General features: G+C 48.3%; 7 protein-coding genes across 7 annotated transcripts; 4 read left to right on the top strand and 3 right to left on the bottom strand.

The window, feature by feature from the left end:
• Positions 1-1,371: 1,371 nt before the first annotated feature.
• On the top strand, positions 1,372-4,095 carry F4807DRAFT_168689 (uncharacterized protein). The gene is made up of 4 exons (XM_047993437.1): positions 1,372-2,429; positions 2,480-2,893; positions 2,948-3,195; positions 3,268-4,095. Exons 1-4 carry the CDS (start codon positions 1,786-1,788, stop codon positions 3,600-3,602), a joined length of 1,641 nt encoding a protein of 546 aa, XP_047852386.1. The 5' UTR covers positions 1,372-1,785; the 3' UTR covers positions 3,603-4,095.
• An 877-nt stretch (positions 4,096-4,972) lies between these two features.
• On the top strand, positions 4,973-8,837 carry F4807DRAFT_168597 (uncharacterized protein). The gene is made up of 10 exons (XM_047993434.1): positions 4,973-5,822; positions 5,889-5,897; positions 5,953-6,148; positions 6,198-6,241; positions 6,304-6,499; positions 6,552-7,354; positions 7,406-7,915; positions 7,974-8,105; positions 8,159-8,249; positions 8,309-8,837. Exons 1-10 carry the CDS (start codon positions 5,202-5,204, stop codon positions 8,782-8,784), a joined length of 3,078 nt encoding a protein of 1,025 aa, XP_047852385.1. The 5' UTR covers positions 4,973-5,201; the 3' UTR covers positions 8,785-8,837.
• Positions 8,838-10,973, bottom strand: F4807DRAFT_168602 (prenylcysteine oxidase). The gene is made up of 3 exons (XM_047993435.1): positions 10,637-10,973; positions 9,847-10,460; positions 8,838-9,790 (listed from the first exon to the last, which is right to left on the bottom strand). Exons 1-3 carry the CDS (start codon positions 10,743-10,745, stop codon positions 8,891-8,893), a joined length of 1,623 nt encoding a protein of 540 aa, XP_047852384.1. The 5' UTR covers positions 10,746-10,973; the 3' UTR covers positions 8,838-8,890.
• Positions 10,974-10,997: 24 nt separating this feature from the next.
• F4807DRAFT_433543 (uncharacterized protein) lies at positions 10,998-13,953 on the top strand. The gene is made up of 3 exons (XM_047998699.1): positions 10,998-11,602; positions 11,650-13,866; positions 13,932-13,953. Exons 1-2 carry the CDS (start codon positions 11,369-11,371, stop codon positions 13,849-13,851), a joined length of 2,436 nt encoding a protein of 811 aa, XP_047852383.1. The 5' UTR covers positions 10,998-11,368; the 3' UTR covers positions 13,852-13,866; positions 13,932-13,953.
• Positions 13,954-14,050: 97 nt separating this feature from the next.
• Positions 14,051-15,695, bottom strand: F4807DRAFT_168551 (uncharacterized protein). Its single transcript, XM_047993433.1, has 4 exons — positions 15,172-15,695; positions 14,668-15,121; positions 14,412-14,614; positions 14,051-14,344 (listed from the first exon to the last, which is right to left on the bottom strand). Exons 1-4 carry the CDS (start codon positions 15,257-15,259, stop codon positions 14,250-14,252), a joined length of 840 nt encoding a protein of 279 aa, XP_047852382.1. The 5' UTR covers positions 15,260-15,695; the 3' UTR covers positions 14,051-14,249.
• A 1,100-nt stretch (positions 15,696-16,795) lies between these two features.
• F4807DRAFT_433538 (chaperonin Cpn60/TCP-1 family) lies at positions 16,796-19,006 on the top strand. The gene is made up of 6 exons (XM_047998698.1): positions 16,796-16,933; positions 16,992-17,086; positions 17,147-17,168; positions 17,237-17,473; positions 17,527-18,526; positions 18,590-19,006. Exons 1-6 carry the CDS (start codon positions 16,892-16,894, stop codon positions 18,826-18,828), a joined length of 1,635 nt encoding a protein of 544 aa, XP_047852381.1. The 5' UTR covers positions 16,796-16,891; the 3' UTR covers positions 18,829-19,006.
• Positions 19,007-19,035: 29 nt separating this feature from the next.
• F4807DRAFT_433534 (uncharacterized protein) lies at positions 19,036-22,428 on the bottom strand. The gene is made up of 3 exons (XM_047998697.1): positions 20,116-22,428; positions 19,948-20,061; positions 19,036-19,824 (listed from the first exon to the last, which is right to left on the bottom strand). The coding sequence occupies exons 1-3, from the start codon at positions 22,059-22,061 to the stop codon at positions 19,158-19,160; spliced, it is 2,727 nt and encodes a 908-aa protein (XP_047852380.1). The 5' UTR covers positions 22,062-22,428; the 3' UTR covers positions 19,036-19,157.
• Between the last annotated feature and the right edge of the window lie 50 nt (positions 22,429-22,478).

Below are 22,478 nucleotides of genomic sequence, written 5' to 3'. Positions count from 1 at the left end.
TGGCTGACAGAGTCCCTAAGATTGATTATTACCTAATCTGCTTATTAATCCACCCCCTGGATTTCATGGATGACGAAGCTTTGGGAAATAGGGGTATATTGACATATGTTGTGCACCTATGTTCATTTGATAGGTGTCCACAGAGGCTTTGCTAATAGAATCAAACCCACCAATGGTATAAATGGGACCGTGTGCTGAAGCAACCACTCTTCTATGTTTAGGGTGCGGCATAGCCAATAACTTCAACCACTGATGTTTCTTCACGTCGTAGACCTCAGTCTCGTTTAAAACGCCATTCGAATTTGGAGCGGGGTTGCCTTCGCGCACCGTACAAAGGTGGCTGTGTAACCGCCAATCACACCGATCGAGAGCCCGCCGCGGGCCATAGGCATTTCTGCCTTCGCTACCCATCCCTCCTCGGGCGCACCGAGATCCAGGGTCCAAGTCGTATTGCGCACATTAGGCTATTCGTGGTCGCGGCCGCCAACGGCGTATAGCGTGCGATTTATCCCAGATGTGGTCTCGTAGTGCCTTGTCTACACTGTATTGAGCGATTTTTGTGTACCATGGATTATTAGTTCAAGGCGCTCTAGGCCGCCTGCTAGGTAAACAGCGTCTCTGGATATACCTACCGTGGAAGCCCCTTGCCCTTGTCCATCTGGCTTTGGAAGCAAAGTCGTCCATGTACTTTTTGAAGGGTCATAAGCAAAGCAATCTGGTGCTGAACGCCACACCAAACCTACACCGTCCCCCGTGGGCCCAATGAGCACGTATATCTTGCCGCCGACCTCGACTGCGTTGATTTTGATGAATGCCTTCGGTACCGGGGTTGGAATTTTTCAGTTTTTCCCTTGGAATGAGTATGCCTCGAATCTACTCGTCGACGGAGCCGCGGGCCAGTTATTATTTGAGTTCGAAGGGATGCCGCTGAGAAGATAGATACGGGAGCGTCACTACCTACAAGGGACAGGTCAATCCATCGAGCACTTGGTTATCTGTGGCTCAGGCAGGAGACGCCGTTATTATGACGGCTCACGATATTGCGGGGAGTGTCATAGATAACTTCATACTCGTTTACTCTCGGAGTTCATCAATTGAAGGTCATATAAAGTGGGGTATAGAGGACGGGGGCCGGTCTGGAGACAGACAGATGTCGGTATTGTGAGCCACCGGCGACCGAGGCCGTGCATTTTATGTTTGGTCAGACAATTTAATCTTATTCCAAATTACCGTTTTCGTCGGACAAACTACTAGATATGGCAGCATGGAAATAAAGAGCATCGTCCGTATTGGCGACAGCGCGTATGTTCATTCATCTTATAAAGTAGTCTGAATCGATTCCTTCTAAATCTTATTTATCTGGCTGGACGGGTAGACTGATTAGACGAACTTCATCAAATTTCTTCGACCGGACAGTCATTCAACACTGACACATATATCTCCAAGGTAACGATTGCTCAATTGAAAACCTACCTAACAGGGGCTACCATTTGAAATTATTGTGTAGTAGCAGCGCATGATGAAACATGACTTGACGGGGAGGGGGCAGGATATGGTACCAATCATGCTGGTGGCTATAAAGTTGGCTTAGCAGACGCAGTAGCACTCTGTCTGCAGGTAGGTGGTTGGCAACTTGGCAAGTGGTTTAATTTTCAATTGTAATGTTACCTCTGTGAAAGAGTGAGCCTTTCGCCTTATTCTCTATTCAACTTATGTCCTAAGTTCTTGTTTAATCCATCAGTTTCGATCTTCTTTATCTCCGTTCTACAGGCCAAAATCTTGCAAATGTCATTCGGGTTTTCAGTCGGTGACTTCCTTGCGGTGAGCAAGCTAGCGAAAGATATTATCTCCTCGCTCAAAGACTCCGGAGGTTCTCGCACCGACTACCAGAATCTCGCCCGCGAACTTGAATGCCTCCAAGCTGCGCTTATTCATCTCGATAGGTTGACAGCGACAAGGACCCCCCAAGACTTAGCCGCGATAAAATACGCCGCTTTAAGCTGCCGTCGCCCACTTGAAGAGTTTCTAGTAAGAATACGCAAATATGATAGGTCTCTCGGGATACAGTCTAGACCGAATCCAGTTAAAGGAGTCATTGACAAAATCACATTTCCACTCACTTCCAGAGATGAGGTACAAAAGTTGCAGGCTTATTTGAGTGTCCACATCGGCACGATTAACATTCTGCTTGCTGAATATGGGCTTGAAAGTATGCAGTTGGCGACAGAGACGACTGAGTCGAGCCAGATCAAAATGAAGACGTGGCTTGAGAACACGGATAGCCTGCTGAGCGGCATGCAGACAAGCGTTGTCTCAAAGATGAATGCGGTTCTTGAGAATATTACCTCCCTAGAGAAGGTATATAGAATATTAAGCGGGGAGCTGAAAGCGTCTCTGCAATTATTCCAGGACGCGGTGGCCAATGTCTGGTACGTCTTGTGGCATACCGTCGCACTACTTTCTGCTAAGGTCTCGCTAGCGTGTCAACCCAGCAAATATATGCCGTCATTCTCGAAATCCAAGCTTCCATTACTGCCACCCCAGACATTAGGTGGACATTCTTCCAGGAACCGCTCATAGTTGAGGACGCTTTAGGTAGAAAGTTTCCTGTCCCATCCGAGTACGACTATTCGCTTCTTAACGCCGTCATAAAGCACAAGTTCCGGGACGGCCCCGGAGCAGCGCAAGTGGCTGCAGGTGACTATGAGATTATGTATGCAAGAAATCGACACCATATTCTTTCGAATAACTCCAGGCTGAGGCCAGGATGTTCGATAACAATGGCTATCCTTGTCGGCAAGCCCCATTCGGCTGCGCTCAACTGTGAGTGCTGTCCGATGCCCCAGTGCCATTCAAACAATACCATAGCCGTCCCGGGTGGCGGAAGACAATGGTGAGTGTTCCTCCTTCAACAACTCACGAATCAACTGTTAATATGTATGACTAGTCTTCATTGTGCTGTTTGGTTCGACCAATCTAAGAAAAAGCTCAGCTTGCTCCAGGGGGTTTGGGTTGTTCATGAGACATTATTGACAGTAGACCAATCCAATTCCAACACAGATTGGGAGGAGATTGGCGCGCGGGATTACACGGAAGCAGTTGAGGATGATTCAAGCATCAGTCTTTTCAAAAACGTGAAACTAGCTGACCGCAAGCAAGTGAAGAAAAACGCGAAGCCAACCCATTGCGAGGCAAGTGAAGAAAATGTGAAGCCGGTTGACTGCGAGGCAGTTAATAAAAACGCGGAGCTAACTGACCATAAGCCAGCTGATGAAAACTTGACACTAATCGATCGCAAGATAGCCAAGAGCCACGTGGAAATAACTGACCTCGAGGCAGTAGCGGACCGCGAAGCAACTAGACAAGAAACGAAACTATCTGAGCTCGAGGCAACTAGAATATGGCGATGGCTAAACAGTCAAACCGATTTTTTAAACCTTGCCTATCACGCTTATTGGATCAATGTTCCTAATTCGATTCAACAAGATGAGAAGAGGTTGTATGGCAATGCTTTTCAGAATGGATATATGTACACGGGGAGACATTCCGTTGCTACACTCAGCTCTTTGTTTGATTCCGAGTTAGCTCAATTAGTTGACTAGGAGACCCTAAGGGAGAGACCATGTATGGACCATGCGGACTGTCTAATGGCACGGTAGTTTTAGCCAAAGGCACTTAAATTTATATAGGTATTATACTATGGAACAAGTATTCATAAAACTAGCCCGGGTTGGGAATAACCAATGTGGATTACCATGCCTTCAGCCAAAACTACCGTGCCTTTAAAGAATCTGGGACCATGTAATGCCATAATGTAAATAAGCTCCACCATCTATTTATTGGAAAAGGTCGGTTTCAGTGTTATAAAATTATCAATATTTTGATAGAATATTATGGTAAAAAATGGCCCCGAAACTTAGCGGGAACTGGACAAAGTGAAATCGCGGCCCGGGCATGACGAGGGTACCTAGGCCCTTATCTACTAAACAATGTGAACTTTAAAGATGAAAGCTAGGTAATAAAATGGAAGGCTATACCTTAACTGATATGTGTATATAATAAAAGCTAAAAACGGGAAAGGAAATTCCAATCACATAACAAGAATAATGTTTTACAGGATTGCCCCTCGGTCGAAAACCCTTAGATAAGCACGTTAGCCAGGTGGGGCTATTAGTAATACATCCAATGAGCGTGGATATTATTAATATTCTTGCAGATGGAGGCTACTTGCAAGGAAAGTGCTACTTGCACTGTGGGAGGTATTTAAAACCTCCGCAGGAGATTTTAGAGCTTTAGAGACTTAATCCAATACAACATCTTATTCTCTAATTCCCTTTTCTCTTGCATTTTTGCAGGGGTCCCCATTTTCTAGCTGAATGTAAAAAGAGAACATCCATGGGAAGTTCAACGATTGTCTCCATTTAACTGGCCTGATAGTACCGCTTAAAGACGCAGCCTGCTTCACTATTGTACAAGTCCAGCTTCCTGTAGAGAAAACCCCTGGAAGAACTTGGTTGGTTGAATACAATAAGGGGTTTCTGAATGAATATGTACCTGAACAGTTAAGGCGGGTTGATGTAACTCCATTCACCGACTCTTGTCCTATATTATCCTAGATATTATACCCGTCTATCACCTACCTGAATACCTAGCTAGGTAGGTAAATATGGATCAATCTCAGCCGCATCGATAGACTACCTGGGGAGCCTAAGCAGGGACAAAAACGGCCCCCACACGCTCCGCTCATCTTTACGCTGGGTGCGGCGGTGCCGTCCATTAACACCCCGGCCTTCACCTAGTTCCGTTTTGTCGGCACCAATGTCTGTCAGCGAACCTGCATATATTCCGTCACAATTCGTCGAATTGCCAGCAGATAATGCGAAACTAGAAGAGATTTTGAGCATGGAAAAAAAAGCCACTTTGCTCTCTTATTGGTCACTTACCATCGCCGACCTGTCAATCTCATCCGGGGCTGCGCAACTAGTTTGCATTTTATCGAGGAGACTTACCACGGATATTGATCCCCAGACTAAGCTGAACCTCCAAGAATGGAAATCGCTATAATATCAAGTCCAGCTTATGGATCCGGCCCCCAATGGCCTGGCAATTCTTAAGAGCCTCGTTGCTCTTCGAGCAAAATTTTCTTCCTCCGTCGATGTGTTCTGATTTCCGAAGGAAACGAGTTCTCCTCAGTTCTGAAAATGACCTGCCTAAGCCCCGATGACCATGGCTGCGACATCAAAGACCACCTACTTCATTTTTTAGGATGTATCAAGATAAAGGATCGGGAGGATTTTTTCGAACCCGACCACGGTATATGGAAACAAGAATTAGAGCACCAGAAGGAGCATCTTGGTCTCGATGACGAGCAGGCCCATGAGGTCACTAGGAGGAAGAGGGAATCGTGGAAAGATGACTGCGATGGCGAATTGAGACGCATTAATTTCCTTCGAAAAACTTTGAGGGCCGATAAAAAAGACAAGCACTTGGTTAAGGAAGTAAATAGCAGTCGGGAACGTTGGCAAAAGAAAAAGGGTAAAAATGTCACTGACTCAACGACTGATGGAGCCGAGGAAGTCGATGAATATGAACCGGAGAAGGACATCAGTGCGCCTATCATACTCTTTGAGAATGGACGGGGCGCGGATGTGCCTATTGATGATAAGAAGTCGAAGGACGGCCGTCGTGTCGTGTGGAACAAGTTCCCTAACCAGAAAACAGCTTTAAGCGACTTGCTTCGACACGAGAAGAACTTCTTACACAATGAGAATTTCTCGTCTGATCGGTTGGGGTATTTTCATGTCCCTTCAAACAATATGATCGTATGTCGGACCCCTGAAGTCATATATTCTCACCACGTACTAGGTCGATAGCTAACTTTTGTCTAGTGGGCTGAGGTGTGTAGTATTTGGTATACGAAGGCGAGATAAACACTGACCAGCTTGATATCAGCATGCAATTAGTAGGTACTTTGGTGAAGAGAGGCCGGACTACCACGCAACTCAACGTGAGTTGAACCGAAAAAAGAAGACTAGAGCTTATATGGTTCTTCGGGATCAGTACTGGAAGAGTCAGCTGCATGGAGGCCAACAGCATATTCCACCACATGCAAGACATTTGAGGCCTCTCTGCGAAACGGTTTCATCAGGTAGATTACATCGGGCCCTCATATTATACATAAGCTAACGATGGTGTAGATCCAGATAATGCAGACTATTTCCCAAGAAACATGGTCCTTTTTGTAAGTATCCTTAGGTTTGGAGGACGTCAATTTATTCTTGACTTACCTGTTTCATAACACAGATGCCGTATCTCCACTGGGATATTTCGAGAAGAAGCGAACAGTTTGCGATGGAAATCGCCGATATAATGGAGGATGCTAAAGACTCCCCAAAGCATGATGGAGAACGAAAGAGGGAACTACGAAGAGAGAGAAACGATGACTCTGAGACATCATCATCTATGGGGGAAGCAGCTCCGGATGGCAAGTCACCTAAGCGTAAGTGGATATATCAATTATGTCTTAGTCTTTTAACTGAACTACTCTACAGCAACCATCATTCAAACCCTTAAACAGAAGTTTGGACTTGGTGCGGAGCAACCAACTCCTGCTGATAACTGCTTCGCATTTCCAGAGCCTGGGAAGCACAGGAGGACGAAGGCGAGAATTTATACAATGGGAAGACTTCTGAAAGAGTTGAAATTAATCGAGAGCCGACTCCCAGTCGATGGGAATGGTCGCGTTCGGGTTAGGAACGCCCTCGGTCAGTATCTTCTCGACGCCGCAAGACTTTACGAAGGAATGTCAAATTACCGTGATAAGAAGCTCCTACGCAAGTATCTCTGCGCGGACCCTCCATTACATCCTCGTCGAACGCTTGACCAGGCTTACCACTGGACTCTCAACTCAACTTGGCATCGGGATCGGGATCAGGTTGTATACCGTCACACAACGACTAAACCCGAGGATTTCCATAAATACAACCACAACAAACGGGTATGGGAGGACCATGAAGAATTTGGTATCAAAGGTCAATGTGAGGAGTGTAAGATGAACATCAAGAAGCTGTCTCGGGTCGTCATGGTCGATCAATTGTGGATGTGGATCCTTGATGCGAAGACAATCATCACTTGTTTCCCGAAACGTTATGGAGCCAACAAGCAAGACACATCAGCTATCCACAAGTCAATCAGGGTTCACCTCCAAGATAATAGCGGCGATCAAATCCGAACAGTCTTTGACTTGGCCCTTGTTATTATTGACGAGTGCTCCAATACGTTCTTCGATAGAACCAAGACTGGGGATCGCCAACCGCTGGTCCTCGATGCGTTCTCAAAAGCTATTGGTAACATTGTGAGTATATCGATAAACCCTAGTTAGGAATAGGCTAACACAAACCCATAGATGCAGAAACAGACTGCTGCTTTCGAGAGGCTATGGCGCTGGACCGACGAAGCTAGTGAAATTTACAGGTCCAATACAAATGGCGACACTTCCGGACTCCACGTCCCGCTCCTTGATATCAATCCCGAAGGACAACTGGAACGCGAAATCAAGGATATCATAGAGGAGTTGGACATTATGATACACATCACGAATATACACAAGAAGATCCTCACGGCGTTCATTGCCAATGCTGAGAACATACTTGATCCATTCGGGGACTTCGCCAAGAACAAGAAACGCCAGATGATAAGCAGATACCTGTGGGACAAGTCGGAGAAGAAACCAGATGATCTAGCAGCTCTTCGGGAGGCAATCAACCGAAATGACTGCAATGATCCTAAACTCAAGAAAATGCAGGACGATTACCATTGGTTCAAGCTCAATGCCGACGAGCGGTTGGTGAATGTCGAGAAGAGAATCGAGGAGCTCAAAGACTTGCGCAGGAGCGCCAAGAACACTGCTGACGATGTAAGGACCTGCTTCGGATACCCTATTGAAATAAACGTGGAACTAATTGAAAACTTAGGTCAAAGACTTATTGGGGTTGAAACAGCAGCAAGCCGGTGTCGTCCAGGCATGGCAAGCTGTCAAACAATCCGAAGAGACCATCAAGCAGGGTCGCTCGATTATGATGTTTACGCTTGTTACGATAGTCTTCGTAAGTGAAACTAATCATGTCTAGGGTGTCCCGCTGAAACCAACACTCTTTAGCTTCCCCTTTCGTTCATGTCGAGCATCTTCGGAATGAACAATAGCGCGATAACTAGCGATACGTCAATCCAGTTGGAGTTCGTGTACATGTGTAAGAGATCCATCTCACCACTTAGTAACAAACCATCGTTAGCTAAATCCGAACTCTAGTTTCTATTTCCGCCGGCGTCATCTTCATCAGCCTATTCCTCGCCTTCGGCAGTTGGATCCGCGCCGGCGTATTCTACATCTTCAAGTGGCTTATGACCTGGCTCCTGGTCAACTCCGGCATATATAGAGTCTGGCTCGACATCAACTGGCCGAGCAAGCGCCTCCATACCGAAGCGAACGAATACTCCGACCGCCTTAAGAAGAACGCGAAGATCGCCAACCTGGAGCGCCGGCGCAAGAGGCGAGAACGGGACGAGGAGAGGGCTCAGCGAAACGACAAGAACAAGAGCAAGAATAGCCTCCTTCAATTTCTGCAGGACCCTTCGTCTTATGAAGATAATGCTAAGGCCAATGCTAATGGAAACTCAACGTCGGTGAGGAACGAACGCGATTTATTATCCATGTCACAACTACGGAAGTTCACGAGCGGGGCGCGGGGTGAAAAGAAAAATGATCTTGAATCGGGGGAGATTTGATTCAAACCAGGAGCCATGCATAAACTCAATATTAATCCCATTATCAATCTGCCTAAACCTAAACTCTTTGTGCTGCTTTGAGCAAAAGTGCGATGAGAATCATTTCCTAAAGTTCCTCCATTTCATCGACCTTTTGAACTGCCGGGGGCTCCATGTAGTCATCCGCAATCAATCGCGCGACGTTTTTGCCCATGAGGGCGCTCGTCTCCATTGTGGAGATGAAGCTCTCGATGCCCGACGTGTAATACAGCCCATCACCGAGGATAGGATCCTGGAATGTGACACGAGGGAGCTTCTGTGGGTAAGGATGGAAGACCGTGGGGTGATACCATGTGATAGGGTCGACGATTGTCCACCCCTCGTCGCCATCTATGCTAACGGGGGAGGAAGATCGAGTAAACGTTTCCGGTATCTGGACACCTAACAGCCGAGATAGGAATTCGGGGGTCACCTTGTCGGGCGAAAAGATCTTGTAAACATACTCCGTGTTTTGCGTCTTGGGACTTGTGACAACTTTGACAAGTGTCGCGGAGAAGAATCCCGCGCTTCCGGCGCCGTCCGGTCCCGGCTTTGCCTCGTCATTCGGTCCTAAGGTTGTAAGTACGGAGATGGGTACTTCGGACGCCGGGTCTAGGTTGAAGAACTCCGGGCTGAAACGGAAAGGGGACGCGAAGAGCGTCACGTGTAGCGTAACGTATGGGATCGAGTCCACGGGGTGGGGCATGACATTCTCATCGTAACTGATCCCGCTGAATTGGTAGGGTGTTGCAATGACGACATCGTCAAAGGCTACGGGATGTAGTTCTGCCTCGGCATCGATGGATCCGGTGGTTAGGGTCTTGATTCTGTATTTAGTCACATCCGAGTCTGCATCTTTTCGTTCTTTATAAATCGAGGATACGGTGGAGTTCAACGAGACATAAGCCTGGGACTTCGCGACCATACGGGAGAATATCCGCCAATTACCGCCAGCCACCGCCACTGCTCCCTCGGGGGCCATCGCAACCTGGATCCAAATGTTAATGTTATTCAGCCAGAGTTAGAAAAGTAACGAGAACTGACCATAGTGCCTAAGCCATGTATGTATGCTAGGTTCGAGGCATAGTTGACTCGGGTGCTTGCCTGGACAATGTCATGGGCAAAGGGTCCATTAAGCTTGTTTTCTTCCAGGAATTGTTCTCCTGTAGATCCGGTTGTCCGAACAAGGCCAAGTTCATAGGCTCTAGTTGATAGCGACCTAAATGGGAAATATGGTGCCTGGTAGAGTTTCAAGAAGGTCGCGACGGTCTCTTGGACAAGGCGATGAGTGTAGTAGGGCGCAGAGCCATACTTCCAGAGTAGTTTGGCTATATTCCACCATCCCCAAGATCTCGAATCCTGCGTGTAAATAAAACTCGTTCCATCCCATATGCCAAGAAGCCCATCCTCGTCGGTGCCTGGTTCCTTGAGGGGTAAATTGAATTCCTTGCAGGCATCATAGAGGATGTGGTTGACCTCAACGAAGATGGAAGCACCTAGCTCAACCGGATTAAGAGGGTCATCGTAAACATTGACTGTGAGAGTGCGACCACCGATATGACTAGTCTTTTCAAATATGGTGATATTGACATCAATACCGTGTTCTCCGGCATACTTGCGTAGGTGGTACGCCGTCGACGAACCAGCAGCCCCAGCACCTGTTAATCCGATTAGTATACAGGATTGTATAGTAAAATAAGTGTTATTGAATAAGGTATAGGTCACACGAAATAGAAAGAGAGGTAAGGTTTTTTGTGTGGGTTCACGCCGCGGCGATAGCGTTATATCCGCCTATTCTTAAGACGTGCAGGAGCGACGGAAGGGTGTCACTTACCGATGATTGCAACTTGTTTTACATCACGGTCTGCGGCAGCTTCGACCCCGACTACTGCCGTAAACGGCAATAACAAACATGCCAAACGCGACAAGCCGAACAATTGCATGGTGGATGATCTGGGGCTTTTATACGGTCGGCATGTTTACGATGATGAACAACACATCAGCTGATGATGTGATGAGACGGAAATGAGGTTAACATGCTGAGCACAAGCCACATTCATATAACCATAAAAGTGGCTTTTACTTTTAGAGGAATATTGTTATATAAGCATCGATACCAAGTACATTATGCATAAAGTGGTCTATTATTGATAATAAGCGCAATGTGAAATTTTAAACTTTAACCCCCTTTTTCACGTCATGTTTCTAAACTTCTTTTTCCTTTCATATCCATCACTCTTCTTCGTTACTCAGCCTCAGTTCCAATCTAATACAACCATCGATACGCACATAATGCCGGTCCTACTGGGAAGTCTGAGAGTTTCGGTGAAGAATCTATTTTAATTGGCTGCGACCGGCTGGTGCTGCTGACTCCAACTGCTGTGTGACAACGGCATGTAGCTGGCTAATAGCTGCCCACCAATGGCTACTGAAGCTTCGATGCCTGAAAAACTTCGGGCTCGATTTATTCAAACCATCCAAATTAGCTACATGTTTCTCCCTTACTTCATCTGGAAATACCCTTGATGAACTTTTTGTTGCTTATCTAAGTTGTAACCGACTAAAAATGAATCCTGAAGCTTTCAGTTTTGAACCAAGTGGAAAGCAGGATCGTATCTATCGCGGAGAGCTTCCACTAAGGCCACGAGACCCTAGCCGACAATTAACAGGACCTGACGACTCACGGTCTAAGATACCATGTCGGTTTTTCCTCCAGGGACAATGCTTGAAAGGAAATTCCTGCCCATTCTTGCATAAGGATAATTCTGAGTTCCAGGCTTCGGCTCAAATTCCCCCTAGTGTATGATTATCGAAATAAACTGGTTTCATAATTGACAGTTATAGTAGACTCTTAAATCTCTTGCGCCAAAGGAGACCACGCGGTCCATCAAAGGCGGTTTGATCCACTTTAAGGCTGGTGCAGCTGTTTCAAAGGCCTCTTTATCATCCGACTTCTCTGCTGTCCAAATCAGCCAGCTTCCTCGTAATAGCACCCGGGAGTCTGTATTGGCCCTTCTTCGTTCCCACGGCTTCGCCCTCCCGAATGGGACTGACGTTCGGATGACCACTCAAGGAGATCATTCGAGCGCCCTCGTAAAAGTTGAGGATTCCGAATTCGCCAAGTCAGTAGGCAGGAAATTTGGCCCACAGACTATTTCACATCATGCACGAGATAGGCAGCCAATCGCTACTCCCATAGAGAACCCCATATTATCGGATTCGAATACCCTTCGAGTCGATTGCAAGAAGGTGCATGTCTCCTGGCATAGACCTTACAAGACAGTTTGGCTCAACTTCGGCAATAAAGAGGTTGCTGAGCGAGTGAAAAGAAAGTTCACAAGTGAAAGATACAAGATTCTGAACCAAAAAGTGCAGAGTGGTGAACCAACCCGTGGACTTGGATCTCGCAACCCGCTGGCCTGGACTGTGTGTTTGACCGAGGTGCCAGCGTCTGCGACGAAATCCGATGTCTCTAATGCTATCCTTTTCCAATCGGATAAACCACGTAATATTGAGCTTGGGAAACCTACATACAGCACTGAAGCGGAGACATGCTCGGCCATAATTCAATCTCTATTCACATCGATTGGCCCCCTTGAATGGTGGGAGTTTACCCCTGACAATACCGGTAAACGCATGAAAGCGAGCGGGCGATTTCAGAATGAGGATGACGCGAGAGAAGCCGTACAAACCCTTAATAAGTCAGAATTGCCTTTCAATAAGAAGGCTAAACTTACCGTACAGTTAGTCCACATGGCAAAGTTTAAGGTCGCCGAGAACATCTATGTCGCTGTCGAATCCCAGCTCATGGCGAATCTGAAGGGCTGGAAGGCTTCTCATTTACAATTCACGGCGTATGGCAACTCAGACCCACCCAAATGGTATCGCGTGTTGAAAATTGAGGGGGAGGGGGATACAGAAGTTGCGAATGCGAAGAATACCATCACCGATATCCTTTCAGGAATGATCGCTAAAAAAGGATCTTCCATACTTTGGCACCCAGCGCTATGCAGAGATGGACCCCTCTTCAAACGACTCGAGTCATTGGGACAGAAAATCGGAGTGGTTATCACCCGAAATAAGGTTAAGTCACAGCTTCGACTATACGGATCACGCAGTAAGTGCGAAACAGGTCAGGCAGATATTGCTAGGTTGCTGAACGACGAGCATTCTGAACTCTTTAACCTCGACCTCGATCCCCTTGAATTTGGCTGGGTGCTTCGGGGAGGTTTGGTAACATTAGAGAATGAAATTGGCCCCGAGAAGGTAAATTTCGATATTACGTCAACGCCCAAGCATGTAGTCATCGTCGGTACAGTCGGGGATTACGATAAAGCAATTCGCGTCTTAAAGAATAAAGAAACGACGCAGAAGAAGAGAAACGACCCGAACAACCAGGAATGCTCTGTATGCTGGGGCGAGGCCGAGAACCCAATCCAGACGCAATGTGATCATACCTATTGCCTGGACTGCTTTGAGAACTTATGCGTATCTTCTACGACTAAAGAGAAGGCTACCCAAATATGCTGTGTTGGTGAAGCTGGAAACTGTTCGAAGATACTAGGACTTCCGGAACTGCAAGAGCACCTTTCCTCAACTGCGTTCGAGGAACTGCTTGAACAATCCTTCGCTTCATACGTACGATTGCATCCAGAGTCTCTCAGATACTGTCCATCTGTGGACTGTGGATACGTCTATCGCATCAGCGCTACCCCTAAAATGCGAACTTGTCCCCAATGCCTTGTGCCGGTCTGTACAGCATGTCACGCTCAACATGGCACCATGACATGCGCAGACTATAAGGATCTGTCCACTGGAGGGTACGCGGCTTTCGAGACACTCAAAAAGGAAATCGGTATCAAGGATTGTCCCAAGTGCAAGACACCACTCGAAAAGACTGAAGGATGCAATCACATGGCTTGTCGGTGCGGTGCGCATATCTGCTGGGTATGCTTAAAGATTTTCGAGACAGCTACACCTTGCTACACGCACATGAACAAGGAACATCGCGGGATTGGGTTTGATGATCTTCAAGAGAGGTTCGGTTAAAATCTTGGGATAATGGTATAATGTATCCTAGCGTTATGGCCGTGGACCGTTGAAAATTGTGTCGGCTAATTGTGTAGCAGAGTTCCAAAATCGGGTCAGGGTAAGGTGAGGGGTTAGGGTTAGAGTCAAGCATGTGACCCTAACCCTGACCCCTAACAACAACGAGTGCTCACATAATACTTGAAGAGTTATGAAGTGGAAAATGAGTTGATGAAATAAATTTTATGTGTACAAGATCATCTAAAGTCTATATACGAAGAAAATATTTTCACAAAAGAAAAAGAAATAAGAGAATTGCACATCCCGACTGTCGGTAATCATTCCTCAGCGTCAGTTCATTCGAGTAAGTCAGATCTCCGGGCTCGGAATCAGCGGGGCTCATAAAGTTCGTCGCTCGATTATAGATCCTTGTTGTGATTGCAGATATAGGCGCCCTTGCTGGGGTTACTAAGAGTAGGAGGGTTGGTGTCCGCCTGTCCCCAGACCCAGTTGGCTATAGAAACGTTAGCGTACATTATACACAAGGTAAGTATTGAGGCAACTGCGACAGGTAAACTTACGGTTGATAAGGGAGCCAGGCTGGACGAGGCTGTCCCAAGGCCAGACGAACCAATCGTTGGATCGGAACTCGGCTTGCTTGTCAGCAGGGTCGGCGGTGTCGATCGAGGTCTTGCGGGTGTTGAAGATGGCGTGGTAGAATGCGCCAACGAAAACCTTCGCATAATCCTTGTTTTGGGCGCCGTTGCTGGATTGGTCGGATTTGCTAGTAATGGGTTAGTAAGGAGATATGGGACGGTTTGATGGTAGTCAACTCACCCGTTGAACGTGTTCTGGATGTCCTTCCACTCCTTCACATCATATCCACCGTGCTGGCCAAACATGAGATGGGTCCTCTCCCAATTGTTGTTGCTGTCGCCCTTCCAGACCACAGTCACGCCTTCCCAGTCGCTCTTGTGTCCGGAGTCGTGTTTGAAGTAGATGCTGTAGGTCACGCGGAACTCGTGGTCCTTGCACTGGTTGATGGTGTAGTATACCGGGAAGGGGTTTCCCTGGAGCGGACCTCCCTTCTTGGGGCTTAGCCATGCGCCGGGATCGGCACAGCCCTTGTTTAGGTTTCCCCAGACACCGTTATCCGGGTCATTGCCGTTGGCTTGTTGGCCGTTGATCTGCGCCGACTCCGGATAACACGGCTTGTAGCCGTGAGGGCGACCGAAGTGGAACATAGGGACAGCGGCCATGGCGGCCTTGTGACCCTTTCCGAATCCATCGTCTGTAAATGGTTAGTTTTATGAACGGGAAATCCGGATATTCTGATCATACCGTCATGGAACCAATTTCCGGGAATTTTGGTGGTTGCGAGGGCAGACCCGATGAAGGCGGAGGCACCGAAGATAGAAGAAAACTTCATTTTGAAGCGCGGAATTTGAAATGGCGAAAGATTTATAAACCGAAAAGAAAAAGAGCAAAGGAAGCTTGATGCTCGAAGATTGGCTTGAAGGCGGTTGTGATGATGAGGTGGAAAATGTAGATCGACCAGGCCGGCGACAGCCTTCTTATACTGGACATGTCGCCAAGGTGAAGTGCCTTCGTATCGGCGGATATAGACTTCCCTTCACTCTGAGATTCCATATTTGGTCGATGAAGTCCAGTTTCTAGCATCGTAGACATTGCTGAGCTCAGCTTCAGCTGCTCTAGTTGGTACTTATGGGTTGCCAAGCTTCAGCTTCGTGGTTGGGCAAATCAAGTTTAACTAGCAACTAGGCCCACAATTTGAATGTTACGGAGGTAGTCGCTAGTTTTTAGTAGTTCCGATTGTATGATAACTTAACCCGGTATGAGATGCTTGAATGCATGTGTAGATTCATGAGCCTAGCCAAGGTAGCATCACAAGGACGATATTATGTAAGAGTTCTAGACCAGTTCCAGTGGTGACTGCCAATTCAGAACTACAACAATGGATACTACACAGTTTCCCACCTACCGTCATCCTATAAATATCAAACCGCCAAGGCGCCACGGAATGACCGCGCATATTTGATTGGGAATAGCTCCCTGTGCCCAACATAGTCTTCGATTTTAACAACATGCTGATGCATCAGCACCTGTAAGGGGTTCAAGGATACATCCTTCTAAGGTTAGCTAATATATCATGTCTCTCTCTTTTCCGGAACTGAATGAATTCTAAAAACATGGGTGGATTAAATCTTTTCCCGAGAGCAAAAACAACATTTCTTTCAGAATTTCTAAGAGTTCTATCCTTGGTTAATTGAAGAAATGGTAAAGCTAGTAATTGGACAAGGCTCGTATGTGATATAATAGATATAGGAGCTCGCGACTTCAAGCAAATAAAGTCTTTTATTTTATAACCACAGAGTTTGTTGGATATCAAGAGACCCGTCGATAGTGGTAAAAGTATTGAGTGATAAGGGAGTTAAAGTAATCGGTCTTCTTAGGAATGCAAATATTATGAACATGCCTCTTTTTATCTTTGAAGATAAACTACGGGCAAGTAAGATACTAGAATTTGTGAGTAAGAGTTTTGCGATATACGTCTTCTTACGGAGGCCGCTATAGTAAGACTTTTCGCGGCCAGTATTTTCAGAGATTTTGCAATTACCAGAATACTAAATCGTAGTCTAGCAACTGGAGGTAGGTATGAGAGAATAGAGATTGGTAAGAATTTATTGTTGCTAGTACGCAGATGCAGATAAATCATCCTGTAGTAAGGGTAATGGTATCTTGACATTGGAAGCTTTGGAAAAGGGGTAAAAGGGGTTGATTATATAATCATGCCTAAAGGTATGGTCCGTGTGCAATACTAATGCGACAGCTGACGGCCTGCGCCGCCGGACCGCCAAAATTTCCCCACCATTGAGGTACCTTGTATTTTGGCGATAAGGGAAGTTCGAGTTGATTTAAGACCCACTTTGAAGCTTCCCATTCCCAATAACGAAGTGCAAGTGTTTGTGCCCCTCGACAACGACAGTATTCCACAAAACACCAGACATTTTCGCCGAACCCACGATACCTTTCGATCATAATGTCTGCTGCCCAGCTTCTAAATCCCAAGGCAGAATCCCGGGTAAGTCTACCAACCCATATTCCATTCATCAAAGCCATGATATTGACTTTTAGGCAAGCGGCGGGGTGAAGCTCTCCGAGTCAACATCAGTGCTGGTGAAGGTTTACAAGATGTTCTCAAGTCCAACCTGGGTCCTCTTGGAACCATTAAGATGTGCGTATAGTATTATGTGAAGGTTGCCACGCGTCAAACGTAGTTGCTAACATAAATCAGGCTTGTCGATGGCTCTGGACAGGTATGAGCTACGAACCCCGCGATACGGTGTGATATTTATGCGACTTCGAACTGACCCTTACCTGATAGATCAAATTGACGAAGGATGGAAACGTCCTATTGCGAGAGATGCAAATACAGAACCCTACCGCCGTCATGATCGCACGAGCTGCCACAGCACAGGATGATATCTGCGGAGATGGCACAACATCAGTCGTCTTGCTAGTAGGAGAACTTCTAAAGCAGGCCGATAGGTACATCTCAGAGGGGCTGCACCCTCGTATCATAACGGAAGGATTCGAGATTGCGAAGGTCGAATCTTTAAAGGTGTGTTGTTCAACCCTTTTAGAAGATATTCATATCCTTACTCGTTGATATAGTTCTTGGACTCCTTCAAATTACCGAAAGAGGTAGACAGGGAACTCCTCTTGTCCGTCGCCCGAACGTCGCTATCTACTAAGCTCAACTCGACCCTTGCCCAGAAGTTGACCCCCGATATCGTCGACGCCGTCCTAGCTATCTACCAAGCTCCCGCGAAACCTGACCTACACATGGTGGAGATCATGAAGATGCAGCACCGCACCGCCTCAGATACCCAACTTATCCGCGGTTTGGCCCTAGACCACGGCGCCCGACACCCGGATATGCCCAAGAGACTAGAAAATGCCTTCATTCTGACTATGAACGTTAGTCTGGAGTACGAGAAGTCCGAAATTAACTCGAGCTTCTTCTACTCTAGCGCCGATCAACGCGAGAAGCTAGTGGAGAGCGAGCGCCGCTTCGTCGATGCTAAACTGAAGAAGATTGTGGATCTCAAGAAGGAAGTTTGCGGGAACGACCCCAAGAAGAGCTTTGTTGTTGTCAACCAAAAGGGTATCGACCCGCTTTCCCTCGATGTGTTGGCCAAGAACGGTATCTTTGCTCTGCGAAGAGCGAAGAGGAGAAACATGGAGAGACTACAGCTCATCTGTGGTGGTACCGCGCAAAACAGTGTGGAGGACCTATCTCCAGATGTACTTGGTTGGGCTGGTTTGGTGTATGAGCAACAATTGGGTGAGGAGAAGTACACCTTCATCGAGGATGTAAAGGATCCCAAATCCGTCACTCTGATGATCAAGGGCCCGAATGCCCACACGATTACCCAGATCACGGACGCCGTTCGAGATGGTCTACGAAGTGTGTACAACATGATTGTAGACAAGAGCGTCGTTCCTGGAGGTGGTGCTTACCAAGTTGCTTGTGCGGCCCATCTTAAGAGCGATGCTTTCAAGAAGACAGTCAAGGGCAAGGCTAAGTGGGGCGTCGACGCATTCGCCGATGCGCTTTTGATTATCCCCAAGACTCTGGCCGCGAATGCTGGCCATGATATCCAGGACGCACGTAAGTTATTATTTGCATTCCTTCCAATGCCGCCGAATTGGAGTTATACTAATATAATCCCAGTTGCTTCGCTACAAGATGAACAGGCAGAGGGCAATGTTGTAGGCCTGGACCTGATCTCTGGCCAACCCATGGACCCTACGTTGGAGGGTGTGTATGACTCATTCCGAGTGCTAAGGAACTGTGTTGCATCTTCGTCGAGTATTGCCTCGAATCTCTTGCTCTGCGATGAGATGCTTAAGGCGCGCCAAATGGGACGACAAGGTGGCCCGGGACCCGGCATGGACGGTCCTGAAGAGTAAAGAAAAAGGAGTGAATGTGAACACGGCTAGCTGATACCACTGTACGTTAGACGCATACAAGAGCGTTGTTAATAGACGTGGATGGAATGATCCGTGAATCAATCAGTCCACGGGATCGTTTTTGAGTCATTGCTTACGTAACGTGATTGATATTGTATGGCTTCAGCTGATGTAAGCAACCCCTGAATAGGAACTCCAGCCTTGCTGCTCAGGGAAACACTATTCTATATGTAAATTTGCCATTCTAACGTCACTCGAAGGCTTGAAGTTGGGCGGCGGTATATTAAATGCAGAGGTAAAAATTATATATAGAAGTGAACAACGCTCGCTTAACCTCGACTCAACTCAACCACCACATCACCACTAGCCGTGAGAGGAATCCGCCAACCCGAGCGCTCGCGACTCGTTCCAGAGCCGGAAACACTATACGTCACCGACTTGTCATTCGTCTCGACCCACAGCACAGCGGCCGCAGCGGCTGGCGAACCAGAAGACTGCGTCAACGTAACCGAAACAGCGCCGGAAGAGCCATCGTAACTAAAATTACTCACGCTGCCCGCGTCAATAGTTACAGTCAAACCTAAAGGCCCGATGAAAAAGCGGCGCGTCACAGGCCCATTCGTCTGCACGCTAACCCTCCCTCCTCCATCTCCTCCCCCTTCACCAACAGAAAGCACGCCCCCGTACGCGAGCAGCCCAAAGGTCTCGTGGCGCGCGACGTAGGTCCCGGACCCGAGGACGAGGCCTAGAAAACCCGGACCGTAGTCGCCGCTGTACCCGTCCCACTTTAGCGTGTCCGGGAAGGAGTGGAAGGAGGCGGACGCGAAGCCCGCGGCGTTGATGTTGGATAGCGGGCCGCTGGTCCCGCCGTACCCGACTTGTAGGAGGTACGTGTCGCTTGGGTCGCTGCGGAAGGCAGAGAGCAGGACGAGTGCGTTGAGGCCGGAGCCGTAGTGGTGGATTTGCCGCTCTATGCGCTGGAGTTTGCCGGCGTAGCTGTGGGGGCGTAGGTGTGAGATTGGGGTGGTGGTGGAGGTTGGTGTAAAATCGAAAAATAGGTAGGGAGGGGAGAGGAAGTGGAAGGTAGAATGGGACAAGGAAGGGGATAGGGTCACTTACATGTTATCCCAATATCTGCGTGCATTGCCATTCCAGCCCCAGTGCGGGACTGTGGGTGTGTAGCCTAACACGCTGTTCACTGTCTTGGTCGTTGTGTTTGTGAAACCGAAATATCTTGTCGAGATTATATTAGCATGAATTTTGAATGTATTGAGACGAAACGCTTACTTCGACCAGTAATAAACGCCCTCTTGACCTGTAGAGTCCCACGCCTGCTCGCTTCCGTATGGGACTTCCTCGCCATCCCACTCCACCGCTCGCGATCTCATAGACTGAGTAAACGTATTAGCCTGTGACGTCAATCCCTCCCGCGTCAAATCAGCAAGGATCTCGCCGAACACCGTTTCGCCCATGAGTCCGAGCCGGTTATACCCAACATCGGATTGCATGCCCCGGATCACGGTGCTGTAAGACTGGTTGAGATACCAATTCCAATCATGACTCTTCACGATCTCAGGATACGCCCTCGCGACGCGGTACAGCGACCAATACGCCGCCGCAACATGTACATAATCATACGCGCGATCAATCGCATAGGAATCGCTCTCATCCCACGACGTCCAGCTCGTCCAGTCAAAGCTCGAGCTGTACGCGTACTTCACAGCCGAGGGCTGGTAATAGAAGATGCTCTTGCGCACGGCGAAATCCGGCGTCTGGATCGTGCCCCAGAGGACCTCATCCACGAACGTCTCCAGCTTCGCCACCTCGTCCGGGTCGGGCTGGATGGCCTGTTTCGCGACCGCGGCGAGGTACGCGCCGACGCCGCCTTCGTCGCTGAGCCCCGAGATCCAGACGCGCGGGTCCTGCGCCACGACGGCGCCGGCCTCGTAGTCGTACGTCAGGACCGAGGGCGCGCGGCCGAACGGGTCCGAGGTATTGTCGAACCACGCCTCCGTCGTGAAGAACCGGCCCATGTCCGCCAGCGCCTCCGCGCCCGTCTTCGTCACGTAGTAGTGGATCGTCTGCGTCTTGCCGTCTTCGTAGTCGATCGTCAGCCGCGAGCGGCCCCAGAAGGTGGGGGACGGCGTTATCCCATACGCGTTCTCGGAGATCTGGTTGAAGGCTAGTGATTCAACGGGATCGCTGGAGAATGAGATTGCGCTGGAGTTGGATTGCAGGAAGAGTTGCGCTGTTGAACCCCGCGGGACGATGTAGCCTGGGACGCCGAATACGACGGGAGTGCCTGTTTTTTCTACTGTGGCGTCGATGTCACGAACACCACCCTTGGCTACGGAGAAACGCACGCCAAATTGTAGTGTCTGGCCCGGCTGAAGGGTTTTAGATGAAGGCGTATTCCACGGCTGCACGTTTGCCCACTCATTCTCGGCCCAGGCCCGAGTCAGGACCTGCCATTCATAGAATCCTTCAAAGGTCTGGCTACCATATTGGGTGGCGTCATAATATGGCTCGTCTAGGTTGCGGTACGCTTCTAGCGGTGTATCTCCAAGGGGTGTGATGACTAGAGCCGCGCCAGTGCCGCTTATGGGGCTGACGCGGATGAAACCCGCGTGCATGCCAACATACGGATCCGACAGCGAGCAAAGACGCTGAGTATCAGTCGCAGCACGATTCGTGAAGATGCTATTAAATTCGGCCGGGAATCCGAGACTACCTATCTCTACGGGTGATGTCCCTGTATTCCCAATCGTAAAGCGCAGGCCTAAATCTCCCGAGACGTCGAGCCATTCGCGCGTCACGTTCAAGGGACCCAAAGACGACAGGGTTGGCTCTAGGTCCGAAGCGGCCAAAACACCTTCTCCGGCTTTCACAGAGGTTACGGCCTTCCGAGCCGCAGAGGAGTCGCCATCAGTCCAAGCACCGCTACTGCCTTCGCGGTACCGAAATGTGATGTCGCCCCAGTGGTACTGGCCATTGCCTGCTCGATCTGAAATCAAGTCAAAGGGCAGAAAGTCGAACGTATCGCCAGCTGGGGTTAGCGACGCGAGAACTTGCGCGTCGCGAACTATCTTGGCGTTGAAGTTGGTCGTTTTAATGGTAGTATATCCATTCTTAATGCCCAGATCGTCATTTCGGCATTCAACACCCCGAAGAAACAAGGGTAAAATCCAGACGCAGTTGAAGATCGCTCTACTGTGCAGCGCGTGAGGAAACATGATGCATCAGTGAGTCTGAACTGTAAACATCGCCAATCAACTCGGGTACGCGAGTAGACAAAGATCTAGGCAGGCAAATAGCCGGATCTCTGTAATTAAATGCCATCTCGCCCAGGGTGCCGGATACTCATGGCTATTCAGATTTATTAGTCGTATCGTAACATCGTAGCATCGTCTTCCACCTTGACCTGGCGTTGCATTCTAGCCGCCCTGGACGTGCCAGGATCGACACCATGCTGCGGGGTATCATTGAAGCGATAGATGGGAAATCTCGAGCTGTTATATATACCCGGCATGCCTAGTGTGATGCTTTTCGTATCGAGACTTGCTAACTTCCCTTTTCGGATATTGAGTGTTCAGACTTTAGTGGATCTTTTTTGAAGCAAGGGGAGAGGTCAAGATATGTATTTAGATAAT

Source organism: Annulohypoxylon truncatum (assembly GCF_022578515.1).
Source record: "Annulohypoxylon truncatum strain CBS 140777 unplaced genomic scaffold F4807scaffold_25, whole genome shotgun sequence".
In the NCBI taxonomy this organism is placed as follows: Eukaryota; Fungi; Ascomycota; class Sordariomycetes; order Xylariales; family Hypoxylaceae; genus Annulohypoxylon; species Annulohypoxylon truncatum.
Note: the sequence above shows the minus strand (reverse complement) of the source record. Positions and strands in the feature narration are given on the sequence as shown.

Coding starts and splice junctions, on each gene's coding strand:
- F4807DRAFT_168597 (XM_047993434.1), top strand. CDS start 5,202: ATGACCTGCCTAAGCCCCGATGACCATGGCTGCGACATCAAAGACCAC. Junction 6,500..6,551: donor GGATGGCAAGTCACCTAAGC/GTAAGTGGATAT, acceptor ACTACTCTACAG/CAACCATCATTCAAACCCTT. Junction 8,250..8,308: donor GTTGGAGTTCGTGTACATGT/GTAAGAGATCCA, acceptor TCCGAACTCTAG/TTTCTATTTCCGCCGGCGTC.
- F4807DRAFT_433534 (XM_047998697.1), bottom strand. CDS start 22,061: ATGTTTCCTCACGCGCTGCACAGTAGAGCGATCTTCAACTGCGTCTGG. Junction 20,062..20,115: donor GGCGTTTATTACTGGTCGAA/GTAAGCGTTTCG, acceptor AATCTCGACAAG/ATATTTCGGTTTCACAAACA. Junction 19,825..19,947: donor CGCAGATATTGGGATAACAT/GTAAGTGACCCT, acceptor ACGCCCCCACAG/CTACGCCGGCAAACTCCAGC.
- F4807DRAFT_168602 (XM_047993435.1), bottom strand. CDS start 10,745: ATGCAATTGTTCGGCTTGTCGCGTTTGGCATGTTTGTTATTGCCGTTT. Junction 10,461..10,636: donor AAAACAAGTTGCAATCATCG/GTAAGTGACACC, acceptor TCGGATTAACAG/GTGCTGGGGCTGCTGGTTCG. Junction 9,791..9,846: donor TACATGGCTTAGGCACTATG/GTCAGTTCTCGT, acceptor ATTTGGATCCAG/GTTGCGATGGCCCCCGAGGG.
- F4807DRAFT_433543 (XM_047998699.1), top strand. CDS start 11,369: ATGAATCCTGAAGCTTTCAGTTTTGAACCAAGTGGAAAGCAGGATCGT. Junction 11,603..11,649: donor CGGCTCAAATTCCCCCTAGT/GTATGATTATCG, acceptor CAGTTATAGTAG/ACTCTTAAATCTCTTGCGCC.
- F4807DRAFT_168551 (XM_047993433.1), bottom strand. CDS start 15,259: ATGAAGTTTTCTTCTATCTTCGGTGCCTCCGCCTTCATCGGGTCTGCC. Junction 14,615..14,667: donor ATCCAGAACACGTTCAACGG/GTGAGTTGACTA, acceptor ACCCATTACTAG/CAAATCCGACCAATCCAGCA. Junction 14,345..14,411: donor GCCTGGCTCCCTTATCAACC/GTAAGTTTACCT, acceptor ACGTTTCTATAG/CCAACTGGGTCTGGGGACAG.
- F4807DRAFT_168689 (XM_047993437.1), top strand. CDS start 1,786: ATGTCATTCGGGTTTTCAGTCGGTGACTTCCTTGCGGTGAGCAAGCTA. Junction 2,430..2,479: donor GACGCGGTGGCCAATGTCTG/GTACGTCTTGTG, acceptor AGGTCTCGCTAG/CGTGTCAACCCAGCAAATAT. Junction 2,894..2,947: donor CCGGGTGGCGGAAGACAATG/GTGAGTGTTCCT, acceptor ATGTATGACTAG/TCTTCATTGTGCTGTTTGGT.
- F4807DRAFT_433538 (XM_047998698.1), top strand. CDS start 16,892: ATGTCTGCTGCCCAGCTTCTAAATCCCAAGGCAGAATCCCGG. Junction 17,474..17,526: donor CGAAGGTCGAATCTTTAAAG/GTGTGTTGTTCA, acceptor TCGTTGATATAG/TTCTTGGACTCCTTCAAATT. Junction 18,527..18,589: donor CCATGATATCCAGGACGCAC/GTAAGTTATTAT, acceptor ATATAATCCCAG/TTGCTTCGCTACAAGATGAA.